General features: G+C 39.5%; 3 protein-coding genes and 1 non-coding gene across 4 annotated transcripts; 2 read left to right on the top strand and 2 right to left on the bottom strand.

Annotated features, from left to right (window-relative positions):
• The first annotated feature begins 1,361 nt into the window (after positions 1-1,361).
• Positions 1,362-4,710, top strand: LOC129745075 (tetratricopeptide repeat protein 7B). Its single transcript, XM_055737910.1, has 6 exons — positions 1,362-1,649; positions 1,711-1,990; positions 2,056-3,539; positions 3,608-3,846; positions 3,904-4,100; positions 4,163-4,710. Exons 1-6 carry the CDS (start codon positions 1,520-1,522, stop codon positions 4,293-4,295), a joined length of 2,463 nt encoding a protein of 820 aa, XP_055593885.1. The 5' UTR covers positions 1,362-1,519; the 3' UTR covers positions 4,296-4,710.
• Positions 4,711-5,724: 1,014 nt separating this feature from the next.
• On the bottom strand, positions 5,725-7,881 carry LOC129745243 (T-complex protein 1 subunit theta). Its single transcript, XM_055738188.1, has 2 exons — positions 7,676-7,881; positions 5,725-7,575 (listed from the first exon to the last, which is right to left on the bottom strand). Exons 1-2 carry the CDS (start codon positions 7,733-7,735, stop codon positions 5,995-5,997), a joined length of 1,641 nt encoding a protein of 546 aa, XP_055594163.1. The 5' UTR covers positions 7,736-7,881; the 3' UTR covers positions 5,725-5,994.
• Positions 7,882-8,242: 361 nt separating this feature from the next.
• On the top strand, positions 8,243-13,813 carry LOC129744967 (guanine nucleotide-binding protein subunit gamma-1). The gene is made up of 2 exons (XM_055737789.1): positions 8,243-8,602; positions 12,607-13,813. Exon 2 carries the CDS (start codon positions 12,627-12,629, stop codon positions 12,837-12,839), a length of 213 nt encoding a protein of 70 aa, XP_055593764.1. The 5' UTR covers positions 8,243-8,602; positions 12,607-12,626; the 3' UTR covers positions 12,840-13,813.
• Positions 13,814-14,446: 633 nt separating this feature from the next.
• LOC129750226 (U4 spliceosomal RNA) lies at positions 14,447-14,587 on the bottom strand. Its single transcript, XR_008738357.1, has one exon. It is a non-coding gene; the product is annotated as a U4 spliceosomal RNA (small nuclear RNA).
• Between the last annotated feature and the right edge of the window lie 3,916 nt (positions 14,588-18,503).

Consider the following 18,503-nt stretch of genomic DNA (forward strand, 5'->3'; position numbering starts at 1 on the left):
GTGTTCGTAAACTGATTTTTTCTATCGAAGTGATTTTTTTATCGATGCTGGCGTTCGTAAATTGTAAACAAACGTATGCAAAAGCATTGGAAAGTGATTTATGACATCTACCAAACAAATCGATCGCCCGCATGAATCGGTATTATACAATAACGATTTCCATGATCTTCTTCCCAAGACACACGAAAGATCAGCTTTATAGTTTTGGATTATTAATGTACGATTAAACTAGTCTTTTTTTCATGGAATGGAATCGTTTGGACGCACTTTACGATACAGCGAACGGGTCGTTAAGTAGAGTAACCATTCATTTTTTTTGCTTTTTTCTACTCACAATGAGCGAGTTGTATCATATGTGGAATCTTCACTTAATGGTTTTCTCATAAAAAAAAACGATACAACATATCGTGTCCTTTAGATACAATTATTACTATGCAATAAACTATTGAAATGAAAAACAGTTATAAGATCTTTTTTATAGCATTTTATTCACAATTACATACATATAGTTTAAAAAAAAAAAAACAAAAAACACATTTGTTATCGACTACCGATCCTCGCACCGTTGGAACCGGTGCTGTTTCCTAGCGGACCGGCCCAACATAATAATAATCTTCCGTTAACAGCGATCCTCAAGTTAATTAAATGTGGCCCAATTCCGACGTCTGCTTTTTGATCGGGAGACATCCGGCTGGCTGCGACTGGAAAAAGTAATTTTCAATTAGGAAAACTGAAAATTACAAATCAATAAATCAAGGTACTTACCCTCGCACAACTGGAAACTGGCGGCATCGCCAACCGATCCATCGCAACATCGAAACCGGTTCTGTTGCGTTCCGGATTTTCTCGAAAGAGTGAAATTTTCACGAACTGTTTCGCCGCGATGAATTTTATTTTCCTAATTAAAATTCAACCACGTGTAAAAGTGACAGCAGAAAATTTTGTGGTGCGTTGCTAAAATAATCGATTATTTTTCATGATTATTAACTGTATCTTTCAGGTATAATTTTGTATCTTATCGTCGCGTTGCCAAAATTACTAAATTTGTTTTTTGGAAGATTTATCTTATCTTTTAGGAATGGTTTTTTCTCGTTTCTAGCAAAGACACATAAGCAATGACCCAAAAGAAATCGTAACTATTAATGTTATCAGAACCGAATAATTCAAAAGATCCATAGTATGGTTTTTAGCTATGCGGGCGACTGAATGCATCACCCAGAAAAATCTATTTACGAACACGCCGTAAGAGTACTTTTTTTCAAGCGTGTTTCTTGTTTTGAAATATATAACAACAAAGCCAAAACTTCAACCCTGATTTTGTGACGTCATCGTTCGAACGAATTATGCGAGCACAACAAAAAAAAATTGAAGGTGAAAATCGTCCGCGCAGCAGTGTTTTATAATCGCTAAATTTATCTTTAAATTAATTGAAGAAAAAACAACCTCTAAGACGTGTTAGCTAAACGAAAACATCTTAAATCCACTGTTGATCCAACTGTCTGCCGGTCGAACAGGAAAAATGACTGGACGCAACCGGAACAGCCAAGTTACCAAGTTGGAAACCTCGATCGAACAGTGCCGAGCAGAATCCAAATGGGGCAAAGTAATAGAGCTAGCGGATGAGCTCAAGTCCAGCTATCCGCAAGTTGGTGAGTCACGACATGATGAAGGTTAGCTTTTCGTACGACACTATTGATTGTATATTTACAGAAAGTCTCGCTAACTTCCTGATGGGAGAGGGCAAGCTGGAAAGCTACCTGGACGAACATCCGCCCATCGAGGACAACTACCACAAGGCCAAGTTGGGATTGACCGATGCCAAGCGGTACCTTAACTCGGTCATTGGAGAGAGTGGCAAGAAAGCGGGCATTGCCCTTGATGCCCATCTGCTGCTGGCCAAGTTGTTCTTCGCCTGCGGCCAATACGATGAGGCGCTGCAGAACTTCGTTCTCGCCGAGCTAAACACACTTTCGGAGAAGACCCTTTCACCGTAGGTTTAGGTTTTGATCATTAGGAGTAATCAAATTGCAATGAGATCTATTTTTGTAATTGCAGTCGCAGCATCCGGATCCTGGCCGAGTCGTACGCCATCAAGGGCATGTGTTTGGAGAAGAAAAACGCGAAAGCGCCGTCAAAATTCAAGCAAGCCGAACAGGAAACGGAAATGATAACGTGCTTCGAGCGGGCGGCAGATCTCGGTATTTTATACCTGCAAGGACAGGACAGCCAGAATCAGAATGAAGTCCGCCGGATGGGGGCCATCCTGGAAACTGGGCTGCAGCGAGCACCGATAGTGCTGATCAAAACGGGCAAACTGCAGAATGCCATCGATCGCTATCGGGTGATGTTAAATGCGGTAGAAACCAAAGCAACGCAAACTTTGCGTCTTACTTTGGCCAGGCAGCTGGCAGAAGTCTTGCTTAGAGGTGTTTCTGGTACCATTTATACCCCACCCAGTAACTTGGGCACCTCAAAAAGTGGTTCAAGCAGTAAACGACTGTGGGAACCCCGAAAGTACTCTGCAAGACATCAGTTTGTCCCCAAAAATCAACACGAGGAAACCATACTGCTGCTGCTGATAACGGAGGCATTGGCAGTCCGGGACGCTGTTCTTTCTCAGAGTCCAGAATTCCGCGAAGCTAGAATGCATTCCTTGGGGAACGCGACAGCCGTTTATGACTTACTTACTCTGTCCACCGTTCGCTGGAACCAGGTGGGATTACTTCACGATGCGCTAGAGAAAGCTTTGAAATTCTCGTTCGGCGAAAGTCACGTCTGGAAGCAGTACGCAACTTGTCTGATTTCGATGGGTCGCTATCGACATGCTGTGTGTGCATTGAAAGAACATTCCAAACTGGAACCACAAGATTATCTTAGCTGCTTGATGGCCGCTAGACTTTGCTATGAGCACCTGGACCAAATCAAGGAAGGGCTCGAATTTGCCGAACAAGCCCTTAGTAAAGAAGTCAAAGTTCTGCGACGATCCCGTGCTCAGCTTTATGTGGGAATAGGTCTGCAGCAGATGGGAATATCGTCTAATCTTGTTTCCGAAAAAGATAATTACAATAAACTTGCATTTGAAGCACTGGAACGAGCTGTCCAGCAAGACCCCAACGATCATCTTTCAGCGTATTATCTGGCATGTCAACATGCTTTCAATTACAACATTTCGGAAGCATTGATACACATTACAAACGCTCTCTCACTGCGTGCCGAACATGCCTCCAGTTTGCATTTGTTTGCCCTTCTACTCACAGCCAATCGACGCCCAAAAGAAGCGTTGGCCGTTGTTCAGGATGCAACCGAGGAATTCCCGGACAATCTTAATCTCCTGCACGTGAAGGCACACTTGGAGCTGTACCTCAAAGATGTCGAAACGGCGCTGGAAACCGTGCAGCAAATGCTTTCCATCTGGCGGGAAGTGTACGAAGTCCAGCTGGCCAACGCCGGCAGTGGCATGGAGCATGAGAATGAAAAATATTCCGACACTAGGAGCGTCCTGCAGATGCAGTCTTCGCAGCTTTCGGACAAGGATTCCAGTTAGTTGATCGCTTTTCAAACTTATATTTAATCATTACTAACCCTTCTTAATTTTTCAAAAATCAAGACTCAATCCACGCGGCATCGCTTGCAGCATCCCGAATAGAGCACGCCCTCAGTGAAGCGGCCAGCTCTCTGAGCTCGTTCAGCCCCCGGCCTGGTCCGCAGAAGGCCTGGATGATTCAATTCAAAATTTGGCTGCTTCTGGCGGACGTTTATCTGGCCATCGAACAACCGAACGAGGCCATCAACTGCATCCAGGAGGCCAGCCTAATTAATCCGGTGTCCCACCAAGTTATGTATATGGTAAGCTGCATAAAACTCATATATCTAGTTTGATTAACGACTTAACTTCTCATCCAGCGTGGCCAAATCCACGTGTTCCAGCATCAGTGGGCCGAGGCGAAGCAATGCTTCCAGAATGCCGTCTCGGCAAATCCTTACCACACCGAGGCATTGCGTGCCCTCGGCGAGGCCCATCTAGCGCTCGGGGAACCGCGACTGGCCGAGAAAACACTCAAGGATGCCGCTCGCATCGATCCGCACTGCCCGAAAATTTGGTAATTACACCTTGTTCAAATGTAAAAAAATAAGGGATAATTATTTGTTTAAAATCTTCTAGGTTTTTACTGGGTCGGGTTATGGAAAACCTGGGCGATTACGCCACCTCGGCCGACTGCATGGCCACGGCATTGCAGCTGGAACCGTCCTGTCCGGTGCTGCCATTTACCTCGATTGCATTGGTTTTCGAGTGAACTGCAACATACCATAAAACATTGATAACATCGTACTTTCGATCCGAGATCATCATTGTCCGAGATTAGGAGTTAAATCAAAATGTTGACTAATTTTAATTTAGCAAGGTGCGGATTCATGTTTCGGAATTAAGAAATTTCGCTTTAAATGGTTCCGAATTCAAGGAAAAAAGGTAGGTGGACACCGTAAATTCACAATCACATTCGCGTACTCTTTTTGGCGGTATTCAATTAACAGGTATTACACACATAATATGAGAATATGATATTGTTTGCATTATTGAATGGTGGTATAATAGCATAGTATTTAAAATATAGTAGGTGTGTGTGTCTGTTTGCATTTATCTATACACGTTTGCATCCTATCCGTAATCACTATGATGAGCAATATATTACGAAGCATTACTGGAAACAAGCGAGTGTTGTTCGTTTTTTTTTAAATCCGAAAATGCTTTCCAGTTCAGACTTACGCACCCAATATTCTAATTCCAAGCCATAGATTTGTAAACTAACTGTTTTAGTTGAATCACACTCAAACAACCTCTATGGTAAAAAGGTCTTAATTAAATATTATTAAAATTTAGATTCAAAAGTCGTAAAAAGATTTTAGATCAAACTCACTTATGTAGAAATACAAAATTCGAACAAGTGCTCGTGATAAACTGTATTGAAAGTGGATGCGATTTATCCAACCGTACGATTCGATATCAAAATTATAACCGTTGGGATGACGAAAATTGTTCTACCATTATTCTTGCGCCTTTAGTTAGGCAGTAAATGCACTCACAACATGCTGTTGATAATTCGCCTTTCATTAGGCAGTAGTTGAACTGACCGCCGCCGTTTGCTGTTGCCATAACTTTCATCATTGAGTTGAGTTCCGAACACAAGCTGGCAGCACAATACAAATAAAATTGTTCAAATCAAAGAAGGTACAGTACATTGAACATTTCTTAACTTCATTTTGTTAACATTCCATTTCTAATGACTTTTTGAGCAGTGATAACAGACGGTGTAAGTGAAGTGACAAAGGTTCATTCTCAAAGCTCATCCGAAGAGACGTTCTTCACCTAAAAAGTGACTTCTGGAATCGAGTGACTCGGGTAACTCGATTATCGTAACTTAACGCGCGGCACCGAAAAAAGGCTCCGCTGAGGGTTTGAAATGTAATTGAAAGCGCGATGCGCAAGTTCCTTTTTTGACTAGAATGCGTATGAAATTTTATTCCTCATTAGAGAATTTTAACCAAGATCAAATGATGCCAAAACCAATCAAAATTACACGAACTTTGGATAGCCTCTAACTTTAGCATAAAAACGCACTGTTTTAATTTGAATATATGTAACTGGCTAAGAAGTTGTTCTACTAGATTTCGGATCATTCACAACTGATTCAAATTTAAGTGAACTTTTTTTTTTCATTTAATGTTTATTCATTAAGTGTGAAAACTTAATGGGTAAAAATTAGTGTTGGTATTCTAGCAGAACGCAGCTCTGCCGGTTGTTCTAATCATCGACGTGTTACACGAGTGAAGCAAATGAAGGATCAAAAATGATTAAGACTGGGGTGCATATTATTAGTAGCTAGATGAAAGCTCAAACGCGATTGGGGGTGAACAATGGTGCAACCTTACTGGCAAAAGTTGTTATTTGAAATTAGAATTATTATGAGTTGCTGTTTCCTGTGTGTGTGTTTACACTTAGGATTCATCGTCACTGTTAGCCGGCCCCTGTCTGGGTTTGGGACCACCAGCTCGCTTGGCCATGATGATTTGGTCAACCTTGAGGATCGTGCAAGCAGCTCCGACGGCATACTTGAGGGCCCAGTATTTCGTTTGGAACAGATCGAAGATTTTGGTCGTTGTAACGTCCACGGTAGCAGCTTGTTCCGCATCCAGGTCGAAACCTTCGTTTGCTTTGCCTTCCTTGTGAGCCAGATACAGTTTGTTGGTAACTTCGGTGCCATTGATTCCGCTGTTTTCTGCAAGGGATTTTGGGAATGCTTCCAGAGCAACACCGAATTTACGAACTGCGTATTGATCGAGTCCAGGAAGGGTATCGGCGTATTCGGCCAGACGGGTAGCCAACTCAATTTCAGTGGCTCCAGCTCCAGGCAGGAAACGACCATCACGGGACAACCCCTTGAAAGTGTTAACTCCATCATCGATGGCTCTTTCGATATCGTCCATGTAGTTATCGGTGGAGCCCCGGATAACGATAGTAGCAATGCGACTATCGGTACCCTCTGATTTGAAAATGCACACCGAGGTGTCTCCAAGCTCATTTAGGAATACGTTGTCACAATAGCCAAGTTCCTCTTGACTCGGAGGAGTCAGTCGTGGCAGAACTGTTCCATTAACTGCCTTGCTCAGACGACGCAGATCAAACTTGGAGTTCAACCTGACAGCCATAAGACCATACTTGTTCATGTAGTGCAGCGCCATGTCTCCAAATTTACCACCAGCAACCACGACCTTTGCTCCGGTATCGGCAATGGCCTTGATCTGAGACTCGAGCAGGTTCTCTTCACCCTGGCTGAAGCTTTTCAACTCATCGGCCGATTTAATCAAAACCGTTCCCTTAGTTTCGGTCTGAATAATGTCCACCGGACAAGAGAACAGAGCAATTTTGGCGTCCTTGGCAGAGCTTACAACTCCTTCAACGAAACGTTTGAAAACCATACCGTGCACAACTTCGGAGGTCTGCAAACCACTGCCAAGAATTTTGCAAACTCGAACGTTGTCCACATTGAAGGTTGTCTTTTCCGGAAGAATCGAAACGCATGCTTTGGTAATAAGTTCAGAAATGAATTCCTCATTACCCAACTGTTTAGACATGATTGAAGCCTTGATTGCTTCCTTGACCTGAGTTTCATTCCGGAAGTCTGACACCTCGTGGCAGACCAACTTGGGCAGAATCTCTAGTGCCTTGTCCAGGGCTTTCTCGTATCCTTCGGTGATGTCACTGGTGGTCACACCAAGTCTCAGCAGCTCTTCTGCCGCCTCCAACAGGGCACCGCAGAAGATTACCACAAAGTTCGTTCCGTCTCCAACTTCCGCCTCCTGCATCTGGCTGGCCTGGATCATCAGCTTTGCGGCCGGGTGTTCCACATCCAGCTCCCTCATTATGGTACCAGCATCGGATGTGACGAACTGCTTCTCAATGTGGTTGATGATCATTTTGTTCATCCCGTTTGGCCCATACGCAGACCGAACCGAGTTCGAAAACTCTTTGCACGCATTGATATTACGGTACACTGCTTCTTCCAATCCGGAGTACGCCTACAAGAAAAAGGCAAGAAAAATCTCACGTGAGTCATCGAGCACCCCTGCCGGTGAAAAAACCTGAAAACCGTGCCAGAATCATCTCATTTTAACTTACCCGAGCGCCTTCCTTCAACATGGAAGCAAAACCCGGAGCTTTCGGAACGTGTAGGGCCATTTTTTCGAGCAGATTTTTCCTTGCTGGATCACTTTGCACCGCACAGCGTGAAACACAACCTCAAACAAGATGTTTCGAGAAGAAAGAACGGGAAAATGATCGGAGAACGACCGTCGCGTTGAAGAACCGCTGTTGATGTGAGTGAATCACAAACGTGCCCGCAAAAGGAAACATGAAAAAAGCTGTCATTTTTGGTTTGTTTTCGTTCCATATTTTATCGTTTGAAATTTACCGTTGTTCGCAAAACACTGCAAGAAATCACGTTGCAAAATTGTAGAAGTTGCATCAATGTAAATAAATTGAAAAAAAAATGGTTAAATTTTCAACATTATCAAACTTCAAACATCTTTGAAATTTAAGTTATACACACAGTAAACGAAAATTACCGACCCAACATTTTAACACAGAAAAATTTTTAATTTTAGTTTAAAGAGAAAAAAAAACATTTCGTAGTTTTTGTTTGCCCACCGAAAGCAACAAATGCGAGAAAAAACGATAAGTTCCAGCCATCTTGCTTTTTCAAATTTCCACATCCGCGGTGGTGTCAGAATCAATTTTTTAATCATCCATCGAAAATTTTCACCTCTATAGTCAGCGCAATCCACCGTAAGTGCACCGCGTTAAGTTTTTCCTAATTTTAACTCGATAATCCGCATCGAAAGTGTCCGCAAGTGTCGTCGTTAGCTTGCTCGTCGTGTCGCGGTTCCGGAAAGTGCAAATTTGCAAGAAGTTTTCCCGTCAGCTGTGTAGAAAACACCAAAAACGTTCAGCGGGATCCACCCACACCCCTCGAAAGGGACCGAAGAAAAACCTAGCAGCTACCGTTTGTTGGATTTTAGAGGTCATCGCTTAAACCTTTCATCATAGGTGAGCGCTTTAAATTAAAATGATTAAACCAAATTGGGAAGCTGGGCTTACATTTCAAGGTTTTTAGTATAAAATTTGAAGAAAAAAAATTACAAACGACCCAGATCAATTAAGGTATCTGGACCAATTGTAGATATGAATACTTTTTTTAAATTTTTTTTAATTGAAACTAGCCTTAAAGTTAAATGTTAAAATAGACTAGAAGATTTCTCAAGCACTAAACACCGGATGTTTCCAAAAAACACAAAGGAGAAATAGGCCCTTATTCTGGGCCGCGCGTGAGGTAACGATTGTCGAGTCACTTGATTCCTGGAATCGCTTCAGATGAGGAACGTCCCTTCGGATGACTTTAGTGAGTTCTTAACTTATTCTCATAGTAGCTTCTGTCAAACCACCCATATCGAATTCGGGAATAAGGTAACAAGACTCACGTAACTCCGACTCGACTTGACTATCGTCGCAGAATAAGGGTCATACTCTTACCACAGACTAATACAGACATGACTCTCCATAGAAAATTCTTTCCATTTTTTCGCAAAATTTCACTCAAGTGATTGCACTGCCATCTGTTATCGACATTGCCCCTAACGATTGAAATCTTCAAAAATTGTCGAAGTAGCCATGGAAAATATTGATCAGTCAAAAAATAAACAAACAAAAACTCGAAGAGGAAAATCCTCAAAATCGTTCAACATTTGAAAGTTAATCGTGTCCGTCGCCGATATTGCCAGCGATCTCATTCTGTGAAAACGGAACATACCCGGAAATTCGCAGTTAAAGGAGACATGAAGGAGTTTTTTTTAGGTTCACACTGAATTCCGGTTTCGACGATGAGCGGTTGAAACCAATTACGTGCTATCACTGGCAGCACGCGTATCGGAGGATTCGTGGATGTGCTGACCAAACTGCTTAGGCCCACGCTTGATACGTCACGAACATAAGGCAGATCGATCGGTCCCGTTGGAGGCTGGAACACCAAAGCTGGTCAATCAAACACACAAGCTAGATCGGTGATGCAGGTTTATATTAATCAACATACACCTCAAAAAAGCAAAAATAAGCAGACTTACTTCATCAATGTCGGTTCATTTTAAATTATATAACGTTTGGCAATTTTGTAAATTTATTAAAGTTTGGTTATGAGTTTTTCTGGTATTGATTCCAGAACCAAGTGAAAACACGTTTTTTAACAAATTTTTTGGTTTCTTTAATGATCAACATGTTGCTCCTTGCATTCCGGAAAATTTCTACCTTATTCACTTTTTTCATCTCACTTATTTGTAGTCATTCGCTTCCGCTTTATATCCTTACGCCCATGCTAATTTTCATAATTCTGCATATTGAAATTATTGCTCATCTTGAGCAAATCGAAACGCACTTGGAAAGGGGCCAACACTCATGAACGATTACATTGTCTCCGGCCTCAACGTATTTAAAAACGTGGACAGGTGTACATCTCAAGATCCGGTTTCATTTTTTGAAACGATCTTACTTGGGGATGAAGTACAGGTAGTCCCTCCGGAAGACGATGCTCCGCTGCATCTTCATCTTATTTACGTACCATCCCGGTCAGGATAGGGGCAAATCGAGATATGACCAGTAAAGGAGCATTTCTTGTCGATGTAGGTTCCGGCGATGGCTTCTTTGAGGGTTTTGAAGCCGAGGCCGATGATGCGATTCAGACGGAAACCCCTCTTTTTGTTTGCGGTTCCGGTTCACACCGACTTCCTTCTGCAACGCACGCTTGTTCTGATTATCCACACGTTGGGAAGGGTTGCATACTATCCTCGCAGACATCTGAAATTAAGTTTTGTGGTCCCAATTTTAATTTTTCCTATGCTTTGTGAACTGTATAAAGCTTACCTGTAAAAAATTTGAACTAGAATAAACAAACTCGAATAACAACAAACGGTTACCATGTAAATATCCATTTGAATTTTAATCGAATTGATAAAAACAAAACCGCCAGCTTCGATGATGTCAGCTAATTTTTTGTGATCGACGCGCACTCTAGTGCCGACATTGCCCATAAATCTTGCGAAAAATTGAAAAAGAGTGTCCTGTCTGTATTAGTCTGTGCTCTTACTTTGAACTTTCAAGTTCTTATGAAGCAGGTTTCATGTCTCAGGTCTTTGATCTTAGATTTCAGGTCTCAGATGGATTGTCCTAGGTCTCAATTCTCATGTCTCAGGTCTCATTTTCTAGGTCTCTGGTCTCAGGTTTCATGTCTCACGTCTCTAGTCTCAAGTAACATGTTTATTGTCTCAAGTTTTAAGGCTTCGCAATAAGCACTGATTTGGCTGAACCCAGAAAAGCACTTACACACAAAAAAAAAGCATAGTAAAATTACTAGATCCGTGGTTTAAACGAACAACACGCAACCATATTTTTGAGTCAATAATGTTTTGTTCTTGATATTACTATGCACATAGTAATTTTACTTTGTGTTAATTTTGGCTGCGCATAGTAATTTCGACTACGTTCATAGTAAAATTGTCAATGAAATCATGAAAATTTTTTACATCATGCATGGTAAAATTAATATATTCAATGTTGAAAATAGTATGTGTTATGATAGAAACAAGCATATTAACATGATCCAAATAGTAAAATTACCATGAAGCATGGTATGAATATCTCGTAGCATAATCGATTCTACTAATTATTGTGATATTTTGAGCCCTTTAATTAAAAATTCAATTTTTTCATATTACTTTTTTATTTCAAAAGTAGTGTTTCACTTACATAACTTTTCTTCGTGTGAAGCACAGTACGCCGGACTGAATCACATCTGATGATTAATTGGAATATTCTGAAAACAAATTTATAAAAATCAATTAGTGGGCAAATTTATATTAATTATTTCAACTTACGCTTAAACCGCTGAATCTCAATTTTTTTCCATACCGATTTGGGATGTTTCGGAACTCCTTTTTGCCATCGAAGATAAACTTCCGGGGTGGGGGTCTGGGACTTGAGCAAGTGCCTCTTGAAATCGAAGTGCCAAATGAATAAAATTCGGCTTCCGGCTCCAGCACTTCCAGTAGATTTTTTTTCGATTTGAGCCGGGACCGAGAGTTGGCTGGGTGGGAGGCCAGCTTTATGATCACAAATTGATTGTTAAACTAAACACTTACAATTTCACCCACGCCGGACAGCTTGTTCGCGTTCCTAAATCGCGACGAACGACCGAAAAGAAAACAAAACACATTCAAACGAAGCGCACAATGAAGAATTTACCATGGATATAGTATTTCCGACTTCACAAAAGACGATTACCATGCGCATAGTAATTGCAAGAACACAAATCGAGCAATATCTAAATATCATGCGCATGGTAATTTAGACACGGGAAAATTACTATGAGCTGTCAAAGTTCGCATAGTAAAAATACTATGTTGTAGTACTTTAAACTAGATTTCTGGTAGAAAATACTAAATCGTGGTAGAAAACACTAGATCGTGGACATAGTAAAATTATCATGATCCTGTATTTGGAAAACCCATGCAATTTTTTTCCGTGTAGATATTTTCCTACCAGCTCTTGTTTTTTTAGATTGGGTTAGCTCAAAAATTAATTTGAGAAATTTGTGCACTTTTTTGCAAAAAAATGGCTTAAATCAACTTAAATGAATAATAAACATTCTTTTAAAATGGGAATAGGTTATTGTAATTTCTAAAAACTTTAGACTGAAACAAGAATATCTAGGCCGAATTCCTTGAATTGGAATGAACGCAACGCAACTTCATTATCCAATTATTTTATAAATAAGGAAATGTGGATTCGAATAAATCATTGCTCGAACTATAGGTTTCGCACTAGCATAAAGTAAAGAGGGGCGCTCTATGTGCTTATTCAAATAACCCTTCCCATGTGTAATGTACATAGTACGGCCCAGCTTGGTTTGCTAAGAGAGGTCATTGAACTTTCGCTGAACACTGCACATTTTCCGAACACCTTTTAAGCATATAGCTCATCCCTTTTTTCCATCTCACACTCAACAGGGCTATCAGAGACGGCCGTAATGGACATCATGGCTTCCAATCTCCAGCAGCAGCGGGCCATCACCGAGCAGTTGCGGCGGGAGGCGGCCATCCAGCGTATCCCGGTCACCTCGGCCGTGGCCGAGATCGTCAAGTACGTGACCGAGCACGAAACCGAGGACTGCCTGCTGGTTGGATTCTCCAGCCAGAAGGTCAACCCCTTCCGGGAGAAGAGCTCCTGCCAGATTCTGTAAAGTGTCTTACATCTGTGCGTAAAGTTGTGTGAATCTCAAAATCCAAAAGCATAAATCCAAGCGAAACCGGAGGGGAGTTCCAGCATCAAGCAGAAACGATGACATAGGAAGTACTCATCAATGGCACTCGAGGTAGGTAATTGATGTGGGAAATTTTGATGGAGGATGCACAACTTGACTTCAACTCGTTTATCTGTGTCAGTAATTTATATGGATGTTTTAGAGGACAGCAAAACTACAAAAAATACCAAACAAAATATAGCGAAACTAACAAAAACAAGAAAGGTAACTTCTCTAGGTAGAACTCGCTTTGTGTCGTAACCGGAGATATCTCTGGGTAATCATTATCTCGTGAAAAAGTACATACAGGAAATAATCTAGCTTCTAATTGTTAGAAGGGAATCTTTACAATCTCGTGTCTAAACATAGGAACTACGCCCGCCACCTGAAAAAAACTCAATACAAAACTATTACAATAATGAAACCAGTAAGCATATTAGAAGAGCTCATATCAATAATACAATTGAAAGAGAGGACGTAAAAATCCTGCTTGTTACCTACCTACTACAGTGAAAACAACTACCCCTTTGAACCCCATATTGGAAATAAACTTTGCGGGCGTTTTGACCGACAGCCAAATGAGAAGCCGGAGGAATTTTAGTATTCGAAATCGCAATATACGCGGAACTAACTTGAACAAAAAATTACAACAAAAATATACTGCATACACGCACTATTTATTGAATGTTACACACTCTGCTCGGTAGGGGAAATTTTATAGAAAAGCTTCGCGAACGATGAACGATTCGTCGTTGCAGATTTGTTTGGACGGATTTATGCGCAGTTTCTCGAAGGACAAAACTAAAGAATGGTTGCAGCAAGCACTGTTTCCCGAAACACAAACTCACGGATCAATCATTTTCGGAAGCGATGAGAAATAAAGCATAACTATATATTTATGTATTGTGTAAGAACTGTCGTACCATTCGATAATCCGAAACCGATCCCTATAGGTTCCGGTCGTGGTGTATCACATTGCTAGGATTCGGGTAAAATATCAGAAAAAAGTGAAGAACCTTTTTAATATAATTAAACTATGTTTTTTTTTTTTGTAGAGAAATGAATCCAACTTAGATGAAATTTCAGGGACTAGATAAGAGAAAATCGATGTTGAAAAACATGCGAAAAAAATATATGGGCCCCGGAGAGGCGCAAGATGTGGGTTCAAGTCTCACTGGGAGACAAGGCGAATTTTTTTCGCATGTTTTTCAACATCGATTTTTTTCTCTTATCTAGTCCCTGAAATTTCATCTAAGTTGGATTCATTTCTCTACAAAAAAAGTTTCGCTGACTGAATGTTTGAGTCAAGACCCATCTCTGGGTCGCAATTTAAAAATAATTAAACTATTTTGACTGATGTTTTTCAAAATTCGGTAACCTGGTTTTTATCTAAAGCAAAGTAGGAACTAGTTTCTTTTAGATAATTTTTCAAAGTTACCTGCCAGTCCATACACCCAGTTATCAATACAAGTTACTATTGTTAACTTGTATGGATAACTGGGTGTATTTTATAAATTTTACTACAAAGTGTTTTAATGAGTTATGAACCCCTTTCGGGGTTGCCAAAAATTGCCATAGCGGACGGTATTGCACGTCCCCAAGGCGGGGTATTGGTATTAGTTTTCAACTAGCAATAATCGCACCTCGGATGAACCTCATTGGTTACGATATCGCCACTGCGCAAAGCTGACTTCACCACGGTTCCACGGCGCAATCCATCCTCGTCCGACCGGGAACGGTAGCGATTGCTGGCCAAAGATCGGTTTTCCGGGATATGGAATCCGGGTAGCAAAACAGGTTCTCCAACGAACATCAGCAGCCGGGAAAGTTTGTTGAACCTGGCTGCCTACTTTCAGCTTCGAGATCCCTTATGGACAAGGATGAAGGGATAATAAATTGCATTCTGGCAAACGAGGGGTGTACTGATTTGCACGCACCCGTCTATCGGTTGATCTTTCTGGGAACCGGTTTTCTGCATACATTGCAAAAATAAATTTGCAGAAGGGTTGCAAATTTCTGGAATCGAATGTCGTAGAGCAGGTTTTGAAACCCCTACCCAACCCTTTTGCTTTGAGTTTTTTGTAACTTGAATTTTTAGAAAACATTTGTGATGTTCAATGATGTTTTATGTGATTTTGTTTTATCAGCCATTACTTGCTATCATGGAAAAATCATCCAACGTTAAACATATAAGTAGTGTTTCACATTGAGCTTTAATGGTTTTACTTTCTTATATAAGCCAAAAAGTCAGAAACAATTATTAATTCATATTTCTCCTTTTCTGATAACTCCAACTAGACTTGACCGACTTTAAAAAAAAACATAAACCGTCCTAGCCCTTTAAGGCTTTACAGATTGAATAAATTACGTGGACAACTTAAGACTAACATTGAACACCCAGTACAGTACCGAGATGGATATCGAACCCATGCCATCAGTAAACCAGCGATTACCGTCATACCACGCCAATTACTCGACCACCGAGACGTAAAAGGGATTTGTCAATGTCCCTTTAAATATACTTTACTATAGGAAATTCATTTTCCGTGTTACAAAACGTGTTGCGAAATTATTATGTCCCAATATGACTAAAAAAGTTACATCTTCAAATATGCTGCATGAGTGCTGTCAAATTTTCAATCATAGAGAAACCAGTTCGGTACAACTGTGTTAGAGCTTAACTTCTCGGCATGAACACGATGCCACATTAAAATCGGTATTTTCAAGTCCGTAAAAATCGGAATTCGGTATGAAAACTTCAAAAATCGGTATAAACACCGATTTTTTTTTGTAACTTTTAAACCATTTTGTTTAAATAATATTTTGCTATTTTGCTGATAGCGCGATTTGAAACATGACATTTTCTGTTAAAAACACAGTCCACTTCGACTTTATTGTGTTGCTCACTCTAAACACTATTATCACTTAGTATTTTCATCTTGAATACTACACAGGGGAACAGAATTTTTTGGTGCTGATTTTAAATCAATTTATTATTCTACATTAATGGATCCAGATATTGTCTGAATGTTCTTGTTCCAGAAATGCAACACGTTGAGGGAAAATTAATTTTTACAATTTTAAAAATTTGGAATAGATAAGATTACAGCTATTTTTCACATCATTCAAGAAAGTTATTGAGTATTTGATATTATAGATCTTCACTCATTTAAAAACTTTGTTGAAGACTGCGAAACGATTTGACTTATTTATTTTTTTAAATTACAAAATTTCAATTCTGATTAAAATTTCGTCAATATTCCCATTTTTGCGGTGTAGCAAAAAAACGAAATCAAAAATTCCATAACTTTTTTCTTTGTCGTGGTCTCCGGGAATGTTGATTGTTGTGTAAAACTCTTTATTTTCAAAATATTTGTAATGTTTTAGAGCTTTGCCAAAACAGCGCACAAATGTTAAAAGAATTTTTATCAGTTTTCAAACGGTATCGAAAAACATCGGTGTTTTTTTATTTTGTGGACTTGTGCTATTTATCAAGAGCGTACACTTATCCTAAATTTCTTAATTTTTTAACATACAACTTCAAGACATGATTCATTTATGTCTTAAACTGCTATACTCCCTATCTACCATGTTATTTGATAATCAAAATTTGTTCTCAAGAGTGTATAGAAGGCAAAGATGTTTTCGAATACTCTGAGACTTGCTAGCTAAATAGGCACTAGAATTATATTGGTTCAAAATTTAAAAAAAAGCAAAACGAAAGTTATAGTTATATTTTGAAAACAAAATTTTGTCAAAATTGGTTTCTTGGATAAAAATTTGCCCAAAAATCGGTAGGTGTGGCATCTAACATCAGCATTGAACTATACCGACTGCGTTATGGTGGAAGGACTGGTGCATGAAGATAAATATAGTGAGTGTACAACAGTGGAACCGATTCAGATGTCCGTGTTAGTGAAGCAAGGCTGAAAGGAGCACCGTTGAAGTAGAATAATTGGTAAGTACGAGTATATGTGTCTTCATGGAAAATAACTTTTACGTAACGTGACCAATAAAGTGGTCAAAATCAGCCGACTTTCAAAAATCATAGGCATTGAAGGTTGATACTGATTGTGGTATTTCGGGAAATTCAATTAGTCAGTAAAACACGTCTTTACACTAAAACGTACAATCCAAGAATATATTTTTACTAACAAGCCTACTATAATACATCACAACTGCTGATCATGCTGACTAAGTGATCACAAGTAATCACCATATCTCGTTTAATTTAAGCAAAGTTTGAAGTTTGTTGATCTTTCATTATATAATCCTGGAATCTTGAAGACTTCCGATGCTCTCGACTAATTCCCTGACTTCAGCAACATTTGGTGGTATTATTGATGGATTAGGTTCATTGGATCATTATTTATTTAGTGCCGCGGTTTCATCGCGATCTCCAATTTCTATAAATTTCTCAATATAAGTTACAAGTCCAAGAAAACTTCGAACTTCTTCAGAAGAACTGGGTTTCCGAAGTTTTTGCAAACAGCCGGTTTGGTTTCCATAAGTCGAACTCCTTCAGCTGAAATCTTATATCCTAGAAATTTTGTTTCGCGTACTTTGAAGATGCATTTTTAATTATTGAGAATAATTTTACGGTTTTTTAAAACGCCTTAAGTTTGTGTTAAACTTATGTCGTGTTCTCTTTGAGTTTTGCATTAAATGAAAATATCATCAATATAATTCATAACATTTTCACAATCAATCCAAACAATCACAAACAACTAAAAAGAAGATTACACTCGATTGTTGTTTGGGAGGAGTCGACCAACCATGAATGCAACGATATTTAAATATTTTAGTTAACTAAATTATCTGGTGAAAAGCTTCTTTTATGTCTAGACGACTAAAGTATATACGTGGTAGAAAGTTTTTCATTTTTGGAGACGGACTTTTTTCAAATGAAACTACAGAGTTAAACGATTGAAGTCGACACACCAAGTAATTTGATAGTCTCTTTCCCAGGAAGAGGCTGTGCTCCATCAACAACAACAAAGAACGCATCGACTTACTCCAATTGTGGTAAACTATCAACAGATAAAACTGCTTCAAAATTTCTTATTGTTATTAAAAAAAAAGGATCTGGATATTGACGCTTACCAGTCAACTACCTCCTAGTATAAACTTACTGTATTGAGGATGATGTTCCATTTTAGAACTCTTTGGACACTTTATCACAATATAGCTGGACATAATGGATCGTTAGCAAAATTATTTTGATCTCCATACCGATAACATGCATTTTTTTATTCTGTTGTGGTATGGTTCAAATAATTTCTCTCGCATTTCCGTTCAAGAATGCTGCATTGTCAATAATCCTTAACTCACGACTTTCCACTTCCGATTTACTTAAATCAAACTTTTTTGCTTGTTCCAAACAACGAGTAAGAAATTTTGGTAGTGGAATTTACCACCATCTAGCCCGTTCGAAGAAACAGTTTATTATGAATTCGCTTCGTTTATAGGATTCATGATGATCTAGAAAAGAAAAAAAAAATGCATTAAGCTTTGCGATAGCTACCTTAAATTGACCATTTTATCCTCAGCAACATTTGCACCATCAAGTGATGTCATGGTAACGTATTTAATGTTTATCAGATT

Source organism: Uranotaenia lowii, chromosome 2 (assembly GCF_029784155.1).
Source record: "Uranotaenia lowii strain MFRU-FL chromosome 2, ASM2978415v1, whole genome shotgun sequence".
Taxonomy (NCBI): domain Eukaryota; kingdom Metazoa; phylum Arthropoda; class Insecta; order Diptera; family Culicidae; genus Uranotaenia; species Uranotaenia lowii.

What these genes read in the sequence shown, in the direction of transcription:
- LOC129744967 (XM_055737789.1), top strand. Translation starts at nt 12,627, where the DNA reads ATGGACATCATGGCTTCCAATCTCCAGCAGCAGCGGGCCATCACCGAG.
- LOC129745075 (XM_055737910.1), top strand. Translation starts at nt 1,520, where the DNA reads ATGACTGGACGCAACCGGAACAGCCAAGTTACCAAGTTGGAAACCTCG. An exon ending in TCGGAGAAGACCCTTTCACC is followed by an intron (nt 1,991 to 2,055) that starts GTAGGTTTAGGT and finishes TTGTAATTGCAG; the next exon opens with TCGCAGCATCCGGATCCTGG. An exon ending in GCTTTCGGACAAGGATTCCA is followed by an intron (nt 3,540 to 3,607) that starts GTTAGTTGATCG and finishes TCAAAAATCAAG; the next exon opens with ACTCAATCCACGCGGCATCG.
- LOC129745243 (XM_055738188.1), bottom strand. Translation starts at nt 7,735, where the DNA reads ATGGCCCTACACGTTCCGAAAGCTCCGGGTTTTGCTTCCATGTTGAAG. An exon ending in TGTTGAAGGAAGGCGCTCGG is followed by an intron (nt 7,576 to 7,675) that starts GTAAGTTAAAAT and finishes TTTTTCTTGTAG; the next exon opens with GCGTACTCCGGATTGGAAGA.